The sequence below is a fragment of the Sparus aurata genome, chromosome 16, assembly GCF_900880675.1.
Source record: "Sparus aurata chromosome 16, fSpaAur1.1, whole genome shotgun sequence".
Lineage (NCBI taxonomy): Eukaryota > Metazoa > Chordata > Actinopteri > Spariformes > Sparidae > Sparus > Sparus aurata.
The window spans coordinates 12,729,908-12,748,932 of record NC_044202.1 but is presented as its reverse complement, the minus strand read 5'-3'; the positions used below and the strand labels follow the sequence as shown (position 1 = coordinate 12,748,932).

General features: G+C 42.1%; 2 protein-coding genes across 6 annotated transcripts in view; both read right to left on the bottom strand.

The window, feature by feature from the left end:
* Positions 1-773: 773 nt before the first annotated feature.
* On the bottom strand, positions 774-2,128 carry gnly (granulysin). 2 transcript variants are annotated; one of them, XM_030443304.1, is made up of 4 exons: positions 1,970-2,128; positions 1,824-1,897; positions 1,635-1,718; positions 774-1,044 (listed from the first exon to the last, which is right to left on the bottom strand). In XM_030443304.1, the coding sequence occupies exons 1-4, from the start codon at positions 2,010-2,012 to the stop codon at positions 862-864; spliced, it is 384 nt and encodes a 127-aa protein (XP_030299164.1). In that variant the 5' UTR covers positions 2,013-2,128; the 3' UTR covers positions 774-861. The 2 variants fall into 2 exon arrangements, 1 of the variants encoding a protein (XP_030299164.1); XR_003987102.1 differs by having other exon boundaries at positions 803-1,411; positions 1,970-2,041.
* A 2,869-nt stretch (positions 2,129-4,997) lies between these two features.
* Positions 4,998-19,025, bottom strand: part of stac (SH3 and cysteine rich domain) — a 32,359-nt gene continuing 18,331 nt past the window's right edge. For all 4 annotated transcript variants that reach the window (XM_030392158.1, XM_030392159.1, XM_030392160.1 and 1 more), the window contains 8 exons: positions 18,148-18,229; positions 17,886-17,992; positions 16,895-16,976; positions 15,871-15,935; positions 12,241-12,338; positions 9,509-9,560; positions 8,706-8,843; positions 4,998-6,530 (listed from right to left, as the gene is read on the bottom strand). In XM_030392158.1, the coding sequence (XP_030248018.1) occupies positions 6,432-6,530; positions 8,706-8,843; positions 9,509-9,560; positions 12,241-12,338; positions 15,871-15,935; positions 16,895-16,976; positions 17,886-17,992; positions 18,148-18,229 (723 nt within the window). In that variant the 3' untranslated portion in view covers positions 4,998-6,431. The remainder of the gene's footprint in view (positions 6,531-8,705; positions 8,844-9,508; positions 9,561-12,240; positions 12,339-15,870; positions 15,936-16,894; positions 16,977-17,885; positions 17,993-18,147; positions 18,230-19,025) is intronic.

The following is a 19,025-nucleotide window of genomic DNA, read 5'->3' as shown; positions in this document are numbered from 1 at the left end:
GGAAAATCTGGATTCCTATGAAAGCTGCTCAGTTGGGCATGCAGCGATAAAATCTCAACCTCCCAGGTCTAAATTACCTGGATCTTCCACGTTGTGAGGCCCACAGCGCGTGAGCATTAGATATTTCCACTAGCTGAGCAAGCTGGGTTCCGGTTAAGCCTGTGACTTGAATTGGGATCACATTATTTAATCATGCCGCTGTTCTGTTCTCTTGTGATGCTCAAAACCACGTATCCACAGTTTAATAGCCACTTCTTTCATAATGTGAGCACATGGGAAAAAGTATTTTTGGGCCACTGCATCACAAAATGTAACTGCACAGTTGTGAAACTGGGCTCAAAGCCTGGCTCTCATCCACTACAGATAACACAGTAAGGAAAAGCAGCGTCTGAAGCCAGAATATTATCACATCTAACTCTGTGAATTAAAGGTTTATTTCAACCAAACCAGAGTTGGTGACTGCTGAAAGAGTGGAAAGACAAGCCAAGATGGTTCTGATGAGTTTTATTTTGTCAAGTTTGATCGAGGTGTGTTTTACGATGGCGAAATGGCTGTTGGGGGGATCAATTTACCAGCTGTTTTCTGAAAGCTGAAGATTATCTTCAATGTGACTTCTGAACACGCGGCCTGTGTTTCCACTGCGCTCCAGTTACTTTTGCCTCATAGCTTTACTTCTACCCCTCAAACTCTCTTAACTTTTATGTGTCGGTCTCACTATAAAATGGGTCGTTGTTTTTAAAATTGAAGAGGAATCACACGGCATGATGACATAAGCCAGTTCAGAAATGCTTTATTGCAAATGTAAAAACAGTACAATATCCACACAGGAAAAGTGGAAACGTTACTTGTACACTTTTTGATCTATCTATAGACACGTCGCTTGCAGGCTTTCAGTTTAACACATATATTCCTGGGAGAATCAAGGCCTTCGATGGCATTAATCAGTTTGTCTCTGAACTTTCTCATGACTCTCTGGCAGCCAGACCTGAGGACTTTACTTTTCAGCCAGTTGCAAGCCTTGTCCAGCAGCTGTCGGATTTTTTCCTTAGATGAAACACAAATGAAACATCGTCAGATCATAAGAATAAACGTTTATAAAACAGTATTTCATCATAATATGTTTGCTATACGTTTCGTTTTCCATGTGAGAACTACCCAGATTGTCCTCGTAAGAAGGACGTGAGCTGTGAGTAATTCAACCTAAAAATTAAAAAAAATAAAGGCATCCAGAATTTAAACAAAATAAAACACAGCAAGTATTAAGATGAACAAAATAAGGATTTTGTGAAATACAATTTTTCACTTTTCTTTCTTATCTCTCCGTCATCTTGTGAGCCATCAGATTTGTCTCGGGACCCCACCAAGGTCATGAAAGTCAGCTGTAAAGAACCCGATCGCTTTAGCCAAAATCCTGAAATATGGGACAGTGCACCCAAAAATATGTTATTTGTTATTTATTTTTCATTTTTGGGTGAATTTATCCTTTAAATTGACATTATGGAAGGTAAGACTTGTAGCTGAGTTTGTGATGACATACAATGCTTGTGTGATAAGGACAGTTTAAGAGACTGTATATAGTGTCTTAAGTGTTTTTCGGGGAGCCCTGCATATTCAAGTATATTTTGCACTGATACCTTCGAATGATCGCTGCCCAGGCGCTTCTTCACCGCGGACACGATCCACACACAGCCCTTACATAAACCAGGGATAGCGGCATTCTGAAATATTTGGATTGATAAAAGAGAATGAAGTCAGAAAATGCCTCTGTTGATGTGGCATACAACAGCGTGAGAGGGCTGTGTGTGTGCGTCGCAGTTTCTCACCTTCACACCATGTTGTGACTGCAGTGGAAAATCCTCCTCCTCTTCAGTTTGGACCACAAGTGACCTAACGACAGCTTAAAGACAAAAATGTCTCAGTAAGAACTTGTATTCAAAGGAAAATGGGGTAAATAATGTTGCTTTCTTACTTGCGGAGAGCAGGAGCAGAGCGATGCTGATGGCGGGCCCCATGGTCGCTCTTGTCGTCTCATCAGCTGACCTCAGCAGCTCCTTCTGTGGCTTTTTATACTGTTTCAAAGCTTCTTGCTATCTTGCTTCTTAAACACATGATCAGCACTTAATTTACCACAAGACTGCTGCCCGCAAAACCCTAACCAGCCCATAAGCACAGCATTGTCACAACATAAAATTGAACTTAAAGAAAAAATAAATCATCATGTTGCACACTCTGGCTCCATGTGTTCGGCCCTCAGTACTTCAAGATTAAAAAATTACTCAGTTTTTTCCTATTTTCAATGGTCCAGAGCAGTCAAAAGCACCAAATTATTTTTTAGTGAGATTGTCGGCAGAAGCCTGCTTTATATGAGACAACGTATATGTCAGTCAAGCATCAATCATGATCACTCACATCACCCTTTCTCTTACCTTTGAAAGATGCTTTATTGTTTTGCTTGTTTTAGTCATTTTCCTACCAGACATGATGTCTTCACAAAGGTCAAATGAGTGTTTACCCCTTCCATAAATAACCTGATGAAAACACAGTTATCGATAAACCCTGTCCGGATGTGTTGCATGTGCAGATCCTGCTGACCCAAGCGTTACTGCTTTACCCCGACCCCACCAAACATGCTTCAACTTCCACTCTGCAAGGAAATGCACGCAGTGCAAGAAGTTATATGGCCATGACACAATGTCACTGTGAATCATCTTGCAGGTTCATTCATTGAGCTCTCTGTTGACATGCCAGTAAAAGTAATGACAGTAATGAAACAAGTTATGAGTCTGTCTTACTGCTTCACCGAAACAACATTTCAGGTTAACACTCACACTTCATGTAACCTGGTCCACACACACAAAGTTTCTACTAAATACTTTTGTCGGAATAGTTAGTTGAAGTCTTCAAACATTCCTTCGGAAATATCTGACTCTTCTGCTGCTGATATTTAACAGCTAGACGCTAACTGGGTCTGTCAGCAAGTGCACAATAGACTTGTAGAGCCTGCGGCTGAAAACAACACTGATAAGAGTTCAGAAAGAGAACCAAAAGTCTGAGGTGGAGGTCACAGAAAACTCTGTAGAGCCGATGGGAACTGCAGAGCTGAGTGATAAAAATCTCTGCGTTCGTCAATACAAGCGACTGCTCTCTCAGTTATGTGGCCCACTGTTCACATACAGGAAAAGTGCTGCTTAAACTTGAGCTTTTTGCAGAGATAAGTAAAAATAAATTCTACTGCTTGAATGGAGTGGAAGCTAAATTTGAATGCAAAACGAAATTGAGAGTTCCAAAAGGGTTCTTCAAGAGGGGCATTTTCTTCTAAAGAAACCCCTTTGAATGTAAGAGGATTCTTGGTACAAACTCCTGGGTGAGTTCTAGGAAACCCTTAGAATGTACAAAGGTTCTCTGTCTCTTGTTAGCACCTTTAGAGAGTTAAAAGGTTCTGGATATTAGTTAGATTCTAGTTTTGGGTGGGACCATTGCGGGGTAAAAAGGTTCTCTGTAGAACCTCTTATAGGGGGTTGTGGGGGGGATCTTTCCAGAGGGTTCGAGGTATAACCCTTTATGTTGGGTTGTAGTGGACTGATAGGATTCTGGGTCTAGAAAGGGCCATCTAAAATGTTGTCAGTGCGAACCTATACAAATGGTTCTACCAGGAACCAAAAATAAGTTCTCCTAGAGGACGAGCCGAAGAACCCCACATGGTTTTAGTTAGCACCCATGCAGTCGAAGTGTGTAGTGTCATTTCCAAAGACGAGTGTGTCTCTGATCTCACACACTATTCCTCGGACTGATTTTCTGGCTTTGTTTTTCACTGTTGTCGTGATCACACCAACAGGTGGTGCCAGAGTCAAGTATCTGAGCGTAGATGGCGTCCTACGGTGATGGCAGAGTGTGTGTCAGTATGCAAACACAGGAAAATGGGCAGACGCTGAAATTGCAGAGTGTTTGTGACTGTCTCAAGTTCTATAGATAGCCTGCGCCTCCAGCAACAGTTTGAACATGCGGGCAGCTGGTTAATGGAGCTGCTGAGGGTGCTGATCTCTCTCTCAGTGGACTGCAGGGTGAACAGATTGTCTAATCAGATGGTCAGGTAGATCAAATGCGAGGCTCACTGAACTGTGGGAGGAAGCGGCGAGGAAACATCAGGTTTTAACGTTTTCGGTCGATCTGGCACAAGGACTAATGAGAGCATAAGGACTAATGTAAACTCAAAAAGTGATTGGTTAAAACCTATTTCAAAACGGCTACATGTGCTTATAAAACACTCACATCACCAAACGGCAACACTTTATAACAACCACCATTTATAAATGGTGCGTTTATGGTTAATGAAGCATAACGGTTATTTCACTCTTACCAAATTCTCTCTGTTAAATCCCTTATAAACCATTTATTTAGCAATTGTTTATTCTAAAGTTGCACCTGACATTTATACACTAATATTTATATACCAGTTGCTTTGGATTGTATTCATTAATCTTCATGTAACTACAGTACATTCCAGTTATGTACAGTTAACTGAAGGCACACAGCATTAACAGAAGGCCCTTGGTCTTTCTTGCATCAGGATGGGCTCTGATGCATTCATATTTATAATGATAATATATCATATATATAATAATAATTATGGTAAAATTAAAAGAATCCTGCTCGATTGTCTTGTCAAAACCACATTTGACACATTTCACGTGTCATATCCAGTCCTCACCACTCTCTCGCTGTGAAAATAGATTTGGTTTCTCTACACACTCGGAATAACTGAGTCACAATCCACTTGTTTTCACTCGCATCTAAATCATCGCATTGGGGGCCCACTTCAGCGAATAATGAGCTTATTATCGATGGGTAATTAATAAGAACAAGAGGGAAGAGAACCACAATAGAAGTTCAGGAATCATTCTGACAGACGGAAGACGTTCAGGAGGAGAAAGATGAAATGTAATGTTTGTGTTTTTATGCAATTAAACCACAATGAAAGGAGACATCACATAACATGCTTTTGTTTGTTGTGATAAAGAAGAAACTTTAATCTTGTATGTACAGTATGTACAATAATAGAATTCTTGGACATTCAACAAAGCCAAGTTTCAGTGCAGAACAAACTTTTGGAGATATACTATATCTACTACGATGCAAGACCCTTTCCGTAAAAGCACTCTGCAAGAATCTGTACGAGAAGTGCTGCTCAGAACCCCCACGAGAGGGATCACCTTTAAACCAGCCGACGATCATTTTCTTACATGTTTCACTGTGTTCACATTCCCAGCAGAGCACATGAGCTCCGTTCGTAAAACTATTTCCACACTGATTACATCGGAGCTGTGCCTTCTCATTCACGTCTGCTTGACAGTAATGAAGTTGTGAAGTCTTTGAAAAAAAAAAAAAAAAAAACAAAGAGAAAGGAAATTAAATTGGCTCATAAATCAACCAAAAATAAAAACTTCTGAAGCCTTAAAAGAGCAATTGAAAGGATTGCAGGATGCAAGGAGTGTGCACAGTTCTGTATCCACTGTAACAAAGATTGGAATAGTTTTTGATTCTAATGATGGTATAATAATCACCATCATTGCGTTAAATCCTGGATTGCAATGAGTAAGAAACCTGGGGAGTATGAGGGCGATATTTCTGAGGGACCACTGAGAATTTCTGAATTCTCAAAAAAAAAAAACTCGCCCACATCCCTTTAATGCATCGGATGTGCACTGCTTGTTTCTCACCTGTTGTGTAGTTCTGTCATGGGATTGCAGCTGTACTGTCGAGGATATACAGGAAGTGACTGCTTGATAGATTTAAGAGAGATCTGGAGGCTTCGAAGAAAGTTTTTCCACCACCTTCTGACATCATCATCGTTTTGTCGTCCAAAATAATCAGATATTTCAGAGCCTATTGCGGACTACTTTGTATTAAAAGCTTAAAAACCTTTTGCTTCGAACGTAATGTAAAAGCATGAGAAACTAAAACTAAAACTCTGTAGGAGGAATGCCATTGTACGTACTAAAACCTTGAAAAATAATCACTGTATTAAGTGTTTGTTTCGTTTTCTTTGGCTTAAACAGCCAGCCGGCAGTTCCACTTTCAAAAAATAAACAGCTCGTAGCGGAGTAAAGTCTGCGGAGGAGAAAAAAAACACGCACATCAGCTCCATAAATTAAATTAAATCCAGTGAAAGAGAGCGCTCCTGTCTCTGTGTGTCAGCATCTCTGAGTTGACAGGGAGTGAGGAAGGTGACACAGTCCCCATTGACAAAACCAGCATCACCTTCACGTCCAAACTCCAACTCTCTGATGGGGCGAACTCCCTCAATGCCTTTCTTCTGGCCATGTTGTCAGTTCGGCTTCCTCCTCCTCTGACCTCCAGGCGGCGGACCCTCCCTTCCCTCCTTCTTTCTCTCCCTCTCTCTCGCTCTCTTGGTTTCTCCGAGAGTTTGCGTCTCAGATGATTTCCAGGACGTCACACGGCACAAAGCCTCTCTTCTTTCCACTCGCCACTCTGATAAAGCCGCTGCGTTCACCCTCGCTGCTCACGCAAATCTGAAGGGGGGAAGAGAAATGTATTGAGCCAGCGCCAGTTTGATTGATATTGCTTTGACTGCACAATATAAAAAAAAACAGGTTTAAGGTGTAGGGAAATCAATCAAAGCAGGGATAACTTGTTTGGCAAATAAATCAAAATTATTTTAGGGTTAGTCCCATTGGCACCAATCTAGATGATGATGTATTATCAACATATGTTTGATACAACAGCAACAGTTAAGATAAGACACATTTCTGTTTAAGTCAGGTCTAGAAGAAATTTTTTTTTTTCTGGGCTGGTGTGGATGAACTCGACCTCAATCCCATCCAAGGATGCAAATTGTATCCATTTCCAGAAAATGTACATAATATCATGATTTCCAGGAAAAGGTAAATAATAGACCACAAGGCAACAAAGAAAACCATAGAAGAAGCGTCTTTTCAAGTGCAGTACGAATACATATATATGTATATATATATTTATTTATTTCCCTTTCATGTAAAAGCATTTGTATGAAAGAAGCTATACATACAAAGATGAATTAATTTTGGTGTTTCAAGTCTCACATAACAAAATATCTGTATACTGTATCGATATACTGTAGTGGAGAGGATTGCTTCATTTATCACTATCATTTCATTCAAAGGTGATAACAACGATGCTGCTGTAGTTACTAACAACGCGAAAGACGAGACATGTTGTGTTTGCATGTTTGCTCTAAGTGCCCTCAAACGTCGTCCCCTGGGTGTGTGCGACAGGAAAAGAAAGGCAGCGGGTCACGGACTCGTCGTGTTTTCGGTGGTTTCATCTCCACTGGGGGTTGCTTGCTTTAAGCCTCTCTGAGTCCCAACATGCCCTGGAAAGCATTGTGGGAAAAAGGGGGCCTGATCTAAGTACAGCCCGTTATGCCAAAATGCTAATGTAATGGCGACCCGTGAGAGGGATCCTCTGCCGGCCGACTCCAGTCGAGCCTCTCAGTGAGTGAGTGCATGTGACGGGAGAGTCGCTTGAGGTAAAGAGGCGACGTGGGAGCTGCAGGAGGGTAATAGGATGGCTAAAGAGCTGCTGGATAATGTGATTCTGATGCGCTGTAATGGCCGGGGTGTGATCGTGAATTAAACACAGGTGTAACGTGGAAATTTTTATGTCCGCGATAAAGGTCACTGCTTCCCTAAATCATAATGCGAGATTGTGCCTGGGAGAGACCGTGCCAGTGTTTAGTCCGAATGAATCCTTCATGTGGTTGTCTTTGTGGCTCCAAAGTCAAGCAATCAACCCTTAAAAAAACAATCCGATCGCTATTGTCTGATACAAAAAGCAAATGAATCATAAACTTAGAACAGTATCCTTCTTTTTAGCCTGATTGCCGGACATATTTACTTTTATCTGGCAGGTTTTGACAAGCTTCTATTCACAAAAGAGTACAGTTTTCCTTTACTGATTCTTTTAAAGGGGAATAAAGTAAAAGTTTGAACTGATAGATATTAACAAAACGTCCCCAGTTGACTTCTTACATATAATACATTACATCACTCATAGAAGTTTTATGTTTAAATATTCCATTTCCAGAACAGAAATCTGAACAGTGGATAAAACCGGTCAAGGTTTTTTACAGAAGGAATTATTGATATCTCGTTTTATCACTCCATAAATTACAAAAAAATTCAACAGCCATGACAAAAAAAAAAAAATAAAAATGTCACAAAGTTTTAAGGAATTAAATGTCAGAATATAAAACAGGCTATCAATGATGTATGAACTCTATGCGCGAGCCTTCAGATAGGAATAAAAAATGAAAAAGTCTGCTGGAAGTAAGTGCTACTGAAGTGGAAAATTCTGTATGAGCATGAGAAAAAATGTGTATTGATAACCTTTAATGATATGTATCTGGAAATTACATAAATTTCAAGACAAAAGAAAAAATAGTGTGTCACAGTGGAACTTCCCTAGTTGAAAATGAACAATTTCATTCCATATATATTAATTTTTTGATGGTTTTTTGTTTGAATATGCAATGAAATAAACTTTTGGGCATTGGATGCTACAGTATGATCACATTAAATCGACTTTGAATGTTTGCTGTGTAGCATTCAGCTTCTTGCATCTTGTATTGTGCTGTGAAGATGCTCACACACCAAAACATCTCTACATCTTATCATTAGAACCAGGTGTATAAGGTGTCTATACACTACCTGTCCCTCCTTCAGGGTGATCTGGCCTTGTTCCTTGCAGCCGATGAACGTCCTGTTACACTTGAACACTTGATCCCCTGCTCGCACCAGGTGAGCAAAGGCTGCTGGGAAGAAACCGATCCTGTCCTCAATTACCCCCTGAAAAAAAAATCATCTGACATGTGGACACGTGGAGTGGCTGCACAGGACATAAGAGGATTACAAACCCGGTGTAAATGATTAAATCCTTGAAAAAAAAGGGGGGGTTCTGTTGGTTACAGTACAGAACACCTGTGTGAAGTTTGATCTTAGATCATGCATAACCTGTTACATAGAAATACACAATATTTGTCTTTTAATCTGCCACCTTTACATCGAGTGCTGGTGTTATATCAGTGCTGATGTTTGTCTCATGACTTGCTAAAGTATCCATTGCCTAAAGACCAAACCGGCCAGATGTCTCTGTTTATCTACAGCCGGTGGAGAACAACAACAGCGTTAGAATGCGTGATGAGTCTCTCCATGGTCTGGTGGCAGCCGGCTGCCTCTGTACAGTCACGCTTTGGCCCTTTTGTCTCCCTAATTTATCTGTCATGCGTTTGTGTCCAGAGGCTGCCTGTTTGCCTCGCTGCTATAATTTGCAGCTCGACTTCCCGTGATCTATCAGTCCGTTTTCTCACATCGGCATCTTACGGGCTTTGTGGAAAACGCACGCTATTAGTAAACTGGACAGTGGACAACAACACCTTTGAAGGTTAATTATTCTTATATAAAGAGAAAAAAAGCTTTAGAGGAGTTATGTAATATCTTGGTCCCGTACCTACCTTCCACCAGTCATCGTTGGAGTCGTCGGCCAATAAGATTCTGTCTCCCGCTCTGCAACACAGGCGAAACAAAAAAGATGTTACTCAAAAGGTTTGAGTCTGCATGCTGGTATAATAGTCTAATCTAATCTAGTGTAATGGATTTACTGTTTTTCAAAGCAGAAATGATGCAAGAATTGGCGAGCTATGTGTTTTTGTGCTATTTCCTGTGTAATGCGATTACAATTCAAAAGCCTTTTAGTAACGTCAACTTATTGGAATGATGGCATCTGAAGTTATGAAGTGGGAAGACAGCCGTTGAGTCTTTCGCCATCAAAAGTAGATACTACTCCACATGAAGACCACCTCTCTACTTGATGTACTCTTCTGTACGTCTGATGTATAACAAAGCACAGGAGAAGTTGTTTGCAGTTTTTTTTCCTCTGCTTTGAATGAGATTGGATGCACCTTAATCCTGTTTGCTGTAAGTAATTCTTCTTTATCCAGGAAACGCATGAATCACTTTACCCCATCGCCGCATGTGCCATGATTGCTAGCATCTGTTCGAGCCTGCTGGCTACATTTCTCCAGTAAAAAAAAAAAACCAAAGGAGCAGCGCAGTCGAGCCAAATGTTTGGTTTACGTAATTTCCCTTTTTCTTCGCCTTGCGGTCCAGTTACGACACTGGCTGTCCTTTGCTCGGTAATTCTCACCATGACTCAGAGGACGCTCGTTTGTTGTGGGTGAGAAACTGCTCAGCACCCGACGTCGTTAAAATCCTCCAAGGTGACGGAAAACATAGTACGTTCACCTTGTTTAACATCCACATTGTCCGTTAAAATACAACAACAAACATAAAAAGAACAGTGGGTATTTAAAAAATGCAAAAACTCATCATCATTACAATCATCACATAGTCGCAGGTAATCATGTAATCAGTGCATGTGGCGACCGAGGCTAAACACAAACCTGATTTTCCTGCTTAAAATGGAAATGAAAAAATTGAAAGCTTTTCATTAGAGATTCCATTTTCACCTCATTTGAGCTTTACGTGTTAGTGTTTGATGTATTGATTACTGTCTGCAGTGAAACTCTGACGAGAAAAACACTGATGTTGACTTTCATGAGAGATGAAATATGAAACAAAGCTCGGTGAACTTTGTGCTCATGCACTGGCGGTCAGGGAGCTGTAGAGAAGACGTCAATGAATTTCATATCAAGCCTGCCGATTGAAGTTTTTCTCTAACGAAGGGAGAGGAAGGACCCATGAGTGTGCGATCATGAGTGTGGGTGTGTGTGTGTGTGTGTGTGTGTGAGAGGGAAAAAGAGGGAGGGAACAAGTGCAGCTACATATCCTTGAGCCCTCACAGGATTTCTGCGAGAACCAGGAGTAAATGGGTACTTAGGCTGAAGGACTGCTCATGATGGATGCTCTCCTTCCTGGGGGCCTAAGTGTGTTGCGTATGATGCCGTATCAATCACGGGTAAGGCATGGAATAAAACCTGTAGCCTGAATTCCAGATTGTACTGAATGCAAAAAGACAGGCGAGACAGGAGACAGCTTTAGGTTCTTTGGGACACTTTGGAGTCGTGTTTTCTGGCCACCTGGCAAATTAAAGTCCAATATTAAACCCGCTTCTAGCTCTGTGTTTGGTCTCCGCTAAACCCCTGAGGGAAATCTGTGACTCTCAAGCTACTAAATGCTCCATTTTGTTCAACAGCTAGTTCCTAACTGTGTCTGTCAGTTGCTGAACAGGTGGTGTAATGAGGATTTTCACAGCTTTTTCACTTCAAAACAGCCGCCTGTCCATAAATTGACGTCATGAGAGTGGCGAGAATGAACCAAAACATTGAGTTGTGGGCCGAACGGTGAAAAAATGAGCTTAAAATTGACCATTAAGCTCCGTAAAGACGACGGGAGCTGCAGATCAGGTGATAATTCTCCATAGTTTAATCACTACGAGTGACCCTTTACCATTGTCACCTTGTTCTCACACTCTTAACAGAAAATATTGATTGAAAGAGAAAAAACATGAAATCAAAAATAGTATTTTTTTTAACTGTACTGCTGGCACACTGTCTACCAATAAAGGAACTTCTAAAGACTCAGAGTATTTCTGTGAGAATAAATCCGAGAGGTGAGAGCGACTGATATTAATAGACCATGGCAGCACTCACACAGGTACGATTAATGAGGCCACTCCAGAGAAATAAGTCTTTAAGGACCATTACCTAAAATGAGGAAGCTAATTAGTTTCCTTTTGTTAATCTATTCTTGTGCACTTTGACGTCTAGTGCTCTCCACACAGTGATTATATAAGATAAAAGAAACACGGAAAACGCTAATTAGCAGACGAACAAATTTCCCAGCGTGAAAAAGCTGATGAATATTGACAGGGAGCAGACAGCTCTTCACCGGCGGACTCTTGACACGCGCTGTCTTATTTCCAAACATAAATTAAACACCTTTTCCACATGTGTGCTTTGTGGGTTTGTGATCGTGCGCCTTGGTCTCGTTGTATCACAGCACTGTATACGGACTGACACATGTTTAAGTTTTATTTGTCTTTTTGATATATTTGGAGAGAAAAAAAAAGACCCAGATCTTTAAAAAAAAAAAAAAAAAAAGGTGAAATGAGCCCCGTAACCCTCTTTGTGTTTTATGTTTTATCTATCTTATTTAGGAGGTTTACATCGAATCTGTTGAAAGGTGAATCGTGCTTACATGTGAGTTCCAGTGCGAGCAAACTAACCTCATCTCCAGGTCGGTGCTGTCTTGGGGAGTGTAGCTGTGCAAGGCCACGTAGGTGTTCAGCTTGAGGACGTCTTTCTGCAGCTGGCTCTGCTCCAGCTAGACGCCAAAAACACACATGGAGATACGTAAACACACACGTTTGTTTTTTTTCGTGAAGTCTCTGGGAATGAGAGGGAAAATGTGGCCGACGAGTCAAACAAAGCTCACAGACAACACAAACACAATGCAACACCATATCCTCTATTGTTATTTCCCTCGCAGTCGCATCTGAAAATAGTCTCCTGGCATCCACATAGGCAGGAGAAGCCCTTGTTTACAGTGCACTGATAGACCGCGGAGATGCTTAAGTTGTTCTGCAATCTGTTCCTTCTAATCCTCCGTCAACATGAGTGGGAGAAGAGGGACCGGGCTTTCGTGAGCACTCAGGAAGTTAAAACAGGACAGGGCTGTGGGTGGGGAGGAAGTTGTCGGGAGAGTGTTAGCACGATTAGCGGGGAGACACGCCGAACATCCTGCTGCTCTTCACACCTGCTCACAAAACTGGTGGGTGTTTTTTCATCACCGGTACCTGCCTGCTGCGTCCCTGAAATCCCTCCAAATGATGACTTGTCCTGTTCCCTTCATAATGGAGGGGAATTTAGCCAGAAGCTATGAAGAATAGTTTTTTAAGACACACTAATGGCTGTTTTTTTTTTTTTTTTCCAAGACAGCAGGAGAATTCACCATCTTCCTGGCGCTGTGGTAATGAAGAGAAGTGTTTTCTGGTATTTTGTGGCTCCCCGAGTGTCACCCATGTGGACTGGCAATGCGTCTGACGGATGAGTCGAGTTAACAGCGGCCACGGGGCAAACTGCCTCTGTGGCCTCAGGGTTCAAAACAACAGAATCAAGCAGTGGCAATCTATTACAGCGAACTAAGGGCTGCTCGCTGGCCTCGAGAGGCTCTTGGTGCTGCGGGAGCCTGAAAAACTGAGGGAGAGGTTGGGCAAGGCCGAGATGACAGCCTCCTTTCTAAGTGTGTTACTGAAAATAAGAAGGCAAAAATTGAGGTGAGGGACAGTGTGTGAGGAAAAAAAATGGAAAACAGAAAGAGTGCATTCCTTTAAATCTGCAGTAACCGTTTGTTTGGCCCACTTGGGGGTAGAAAAACAACATGTAGACGCTCTGACATATTCTCACCTTGTTCTCAGGGCGAGCATGTTAGCCAACAGCTGCTTATTTACATATCTGGAGGACGCAGAGCAATGTTTAATTTGTGTTTCTGGACCACTGCCGATTGTAAGTCCAATATTCACCCTCCCTCTTGCTCCTTTTTGCTCCACCTGCTCCTGAGAAAAGATGTCTAACTGAGTTGCTAAATGCTCCACTTTGCTCACTAACTGGTCACCAACTTTGGACAAAGCCAAGACTGTAAAGTTGAGGGCCAAAACAAAGAGCTAAAAGTCAATAAAATGCTCCATAGGGCAGAGAAGGAAACTGCAGAGTCAGGTCAGTTTTTGGGTTTGAGCGAAACTGTTTACATTAAACAGTTGAATTTGATCGACTGGCCCATCCATCATCCAAAAATAGTAAAACCAGAGAATCCGACCAAAAAGAAATCACAGCTTGAGCCAGACCATTTTACCGTCAATTGATCTCGGCGTAGTTTAACACTAAACCTGAAAAGTGTGAACAGATGGGCATCCTGTGTGTGACTGCGTGTGTGTCCCGTTTGTGCGTGTGAGCCTCTCATCTCAAATTGGACTCTCCGTCTCTGGTGAAGAGGCAGTTTTTCGAGCGTTTTTCTCCTCGTTCATTACCCCGCGGAGCCTCCATCTGTCTGTCCGCCAGCTCGGGCTAATGGACCTGTCGTCTGACAGACAAACAGCCCCGCTGCCAGCTGTGCTTGGTCCAGCCTGATAACAATTCACTTCAGGTCTCTCCGCCGAAATAGAGAGTGTGGCTGCTATATTGTATTGCAAAGAATAGGTGTGTGTGTGCGCTTGTGTGTGTGTGTGTGTGTGTGTGTGTGTGTTTTTGTATTGTTTTTTGCCTTGTATGGTTATTTGTTCGTTTTTGTGTTTGTCCAAGTATCTCTGGTCTTTTTCCACTGTTGACAATGGAGATAAACATGTTAAACTACAAAAGTAAACAGGATAGATGGCGGCCCATCGAAAATATGTACAGAGAACACTGATGCTGAGAGCATCTCTCCCACAAATCCCACCATGGGAGCTGAAAAGAAAGAAAGGAAAAGGAATGGTTTTGAAATCTGCCCATGAAATATTCATCGTTACTCTGTGGGGGAAGGGGCGGGGCAAGATATTCACAGAGGTTTAACCTTTTTCTTTCACGAGCATGAATTTTGCACAAAACAGCAGCACGGGGCCCAGAGCTGCAGATCCAAACATCGCTGTAAGGTCAGGCCTTCTCTCTGTCGGTGCAGGCCAGCGATCGTGTCAGCTCGGGTATGATTTGTTACAGCAGGAAGAGAAGTTTTCCATCAAAGTCCTGGGAAATTCAGCAGTGACGACGGAGGCGAGGGGGGACAAGAGGGACTGGCTTGGTATCAGTTCTCAGAGTGACCAAGCGGAGTTCAGGCAGTGGTCAGTGAACGGAGTTGTTCTCAGAGGTCTTGAGACTGCACCACTAACACGTTACTGCAAGGATCTGTGCTGCAGAGTAAAACTAAGAAACGGAGGATGACTGTAAAAGTGAAAGGTTGACTTGTAAATTTGCTGAAAAGACAGTTTTAGCTTTCCATTGCTCTAAAGTAGATCATTCAGTTTTCCTGAGAGGGCAGCAGATTTTCTTTGTCTTTGAAAATATTGTCTCTCAATGTGTTTCTGTTTGTGTTTGAGATAAACTGAAGGCTCAAATTTTTTGTGGGACAAATCGAGTAGTATGACCTTCACTAAAATTGCTGGATAACTGTTAGAAAATGATATTCATTTCCAGAAAATACAAGACACAGGTGGGTTTGTTGGTTTGTCAGTGGGATTACACAAAAACTACTGAACAGATTTTCACGAAACTTGGATGGAGGATGGGTGTCGGCCCAGAATGGACCCAATTCATTTTTGGTGCAGATCCAGGAATTTGCGGTAATTTCTCTGGGAATAATGCGCGGCGCATTTAAATGGATGGTATGAAAAAGGGGCTGGTGGAGGTATGCGCTCTTCTGAGTGCAATTCAATGCTATTTTTCTTCTTAAAACCTCATCATAGTGGTGAGATAACGTATCTATTTGTGGCTATGTAAGATCAATAACTGTAATATGACAATGGTGAACTTAGTTTTTCTTTTTTCCTCAGACTGTGAACACTCTGCCAAGTCCTAAACTTAAATAGTTTGACTTATCGGATGTGGACAAGTCAGAACCTGACCAGGTGACAGGCATTAAGAATAGCTTTAATAGTTAGACAGAAATAGCCAGTCTCCCCACTGATGCTCTTGTTTGCTTATGTAGGTCACAGACGGGCATCAGTATTCAATTGAGACGGTTACATAAGCAGTTTAAAACTCCTTGTAGTACATAAAAATTTTAGCAAAGAGAACTTGCTATTCTTAAGTTACTTCCTGTTCAATTCCGACCGATTTGTTGGTGTAAAAATAAAAAATACAGGTGTTAGAAGAAGTTGGTTTCTCACCGGCAAATCCTCAGGTTTACTCTCTGGCTGGTAATGCTCCGTCCCGTTCTCAATGACTGTGAAAACTAAAAAAAAAAAAAGAAAAAAGAAAAGAAACGAAAAACAAGAAAGAAAGAACAAATTAAGAAAATGAAAACAACAACCATTTAAATAAACAAGTTGCAGTGTTGATCAGATTACATGTTGGAAACATAAAAAGAAAGATATTCTTTGCAATTTTTTTCAACCTTAAAATGGCACCATGGGAAAGATCATGGGAAAGTTTCTGTGACGTCAAAAACATTGCAATCAACCGGCTTGATTGTGACTTATCTTGTGTGCAGTTGTAAACACTGGCTTGATGTCTGCCCTAAATCAAAAACGTCACCAAAAACATGATGATTCATAAATACCTATGCCGTGCCAAATATTCGAAGACAGCGTTTCATTGACCATAGTTGTCTTTTTTGCAGTAGCCCACACGCTTTCAAAAAACTGGAGCAGTTTGGTGGCCGACATGTGGCACAGGCCAAGAACGTACTCTTCTCTTCCTTTGTTGGGTCAGGTGCTACTCTCTGATGGGAACAGTCCAGCAACATTGTAGTCTCGCTTCAAATAGCATTGTCAAATGGCATGGTCTACCTCTGTATCTTCGCAGTTCAGCCCTCGCCAGTCAGAGCAAATGCTCGACATTGTAAAGGGTCAGCACCTTGCCCCGTCACCACAGAGACTATTGTGCAGCTCAAACAAACCTACCCACCATTAAATCTAGAGCTGCACACAAAGCAGATCAAAAAAAGGGGTCGGAACGTTTCTATAGGAGTGATTCTATAGCCGGTACACAGCAACGCAGCAAAAAAGAGTGATTGCACTTCAGTGGAAAAAAGTATAGAACCTAATTTGCTGGCTCGTTGGATGAGAATTCGATGTTGCAACCTTCCCAGACTCTCTTGTGGGAAGAGAAGTAACAGTGTGTGTTTTTTTTCCCTTTGTCACTACATGGCTTTGATCCAGACGCACATAGTGTACCGCAACACACACTCACCATCATCGCTGTGTTTTCTCGACAGCTCCTGCCTGCTGCTGTGAGCCACCACTTCCTCCGGAACTTTATCCAAGTCGTTGGTCTGCGGCGATCAGATAGAACAGAACAAAATGATGATATAGATAGACAGAGACAGACATGGAGGTAGATAAAGACAAAGATGCCAGTGATTATCAAGCCCTAAATCCCTTTATCAGACCGAGAGAGGAACGGGTCCCTTTAGATTTCCAGGCACAAAAACTAGCTAAACTTCATCTGCTTTCACAGACTAACCAGCTATTCTAGAGAAACCTGCGGTGGAGCAAACACGCTGTTTCTAAGTCTGCATTTGGAAACTATTATCATAACCCCTGTTGAGATCACATTGTCTCCGTGAGCCTGCAACGACACACACATACACACACACACACACACACACACACACACACACACCCATTCACTAACAGCTGCACAGGACAGGACAGGATGGCCCCAACCCAACAGCTTTCAGATGTCCTCATAGGGAGGCAGGCATCCAGACTGCGCATACAGCTTAGCTTACATTAGAAGTGATAAGCTATGAAAGACAGATTTCCTTTGCGCGTTACATACACAGAAGTGGAAAGGAGGCCAGGGAGTGGAGCTCTGCAATCAGTCGAGTCCATCTTCAGAGCTGTAACGTGTGTGTTTGCACCGACATTTTCCCTCATCAGCGCCTGGGAAAGACTGCCTTTATTGGTAGTGTTTACAGCCCCGCAGTGGCAGTATCTATTTAGACCATCAGCTACGCTATGTCTGTTGCAGTGGGACAAAATATAGGAAGCATTTCACTGAACTGTGATAATCTACAAGGTGTCACGTGTCTGCACGCACATTGCAGTGTAATGCATGGATGTCAAAGCAGGAGATATAAAACCTCAAAGCCACTTTCTTCGTGAACAATTTATCTCTGTTCGGGTTTAAACAGACGGATAAAAACAAAACACAACCCGACATGATGGATGTCTCTTACCGAGTTTCTGTGCGGCGACTCGGAGCCGCTGGCCCTCTTGGCCTTCTGTGCCAGCGATGTCCCGAACCTCAAGGCCTCGTACACAGGGTCCACCTTGTTGCCACAGGCTTCAGTGGAGAAATAAGACATGATACAAGCTGATGGCAAATAAGTGTCACCTGTAAGCTTCCAGGACGGCCATGCAGTGATTTATAATATCATGAAACCAGGTAGGGATATCTTAGAAAACAGCTGTGTGGAAGTGGTTCTTTATGCTTCTCACCGATCGGCATGACTTCCTTAATGCAGCCATACTGTTCCTGGATCAGTAACGGGGAGCTGTAGTACCGCCGAAAGCCTTTTGGCTGTGGAGAGACGTAGAGAGGCGACAAACATTAGCCACCTGACACATAAATCCTGAACGTAACTCTGTTTAGCTGATCGTTTCGGAGCACAACTGACCTCACAGAGAAAAAAGTTCTGCGACACTGAGGTCGGACATTTGTATTTGGATAAATCACAACAACTGTACTTCACAATGCAAACAGAAAAAGGAGAGCTAGTTTGTTACACATAGAGTTGGGTCGGTTCAGGCGGTCCACTGTGCCTGACAAGAACAGACTGGTGTTAAAGTCACCGTCTTAATTCGTCCTCCTGTCATGTCCGCCTCCCATCTATCGAGGCCCTCCAACATTTATCATTTATATATCCATTACCTCGCTGCGTTCTAGCCAATCAATACCCCCACATAACTTCAGAATCCTTCTTAAGTACAGAAGAATGACAGAAGATTGAAATTCTCCTCAATCCCTGCAGACATGATGTCATCTGCAGCACACTGGGTAATGAATAATGTATACGTCTTTTTTTTCGTTGCACTTTCTCTCTGTTGTTTTTTCCCGGAAGAAGTCCTGGATAATCACTCAGACATTTAGTGATTACATTAAATAAGATTAATGTTTCCTGATTACAACAACCTTCACTCTTTACTGAACAGGCAGCAGTCAGACCTGAAGCCGGGGTAATGCCTTTTTCTCTTTGTTGGTTTACATTTCAAGGATTCAAGTGGCAGGTGGTGAAATCTGCATTGCAAATCAGTCTTAATTTTTGCATGTGACACTTCTTGTGAGGAGACGGCTAAAATAAGCAACACTTGAGCTC

Coding starts and splice junctions, on each gene's coding strand:
- gnly (XM_030443304.1), bottom strand. CDS start 2,012: ATGGGGCCCGCCATCAGCATCGCTCTGCTCCTGCTCTCCGCAA. Junction 1,719..1,823: donor AGTCACAACATGGTGTGAAG/GTGAGAAACTGC, acceptor CAAATATTTCAG/AATGCCGCTATCCCTGGTTT. Junction 1,045..1,634: donor TGGGCAGCGATCATTCGAAG/GTATCAGTGCAA, acceptor GTTTCATCTAAG/GAAAAAATCCGACAGCTGCT.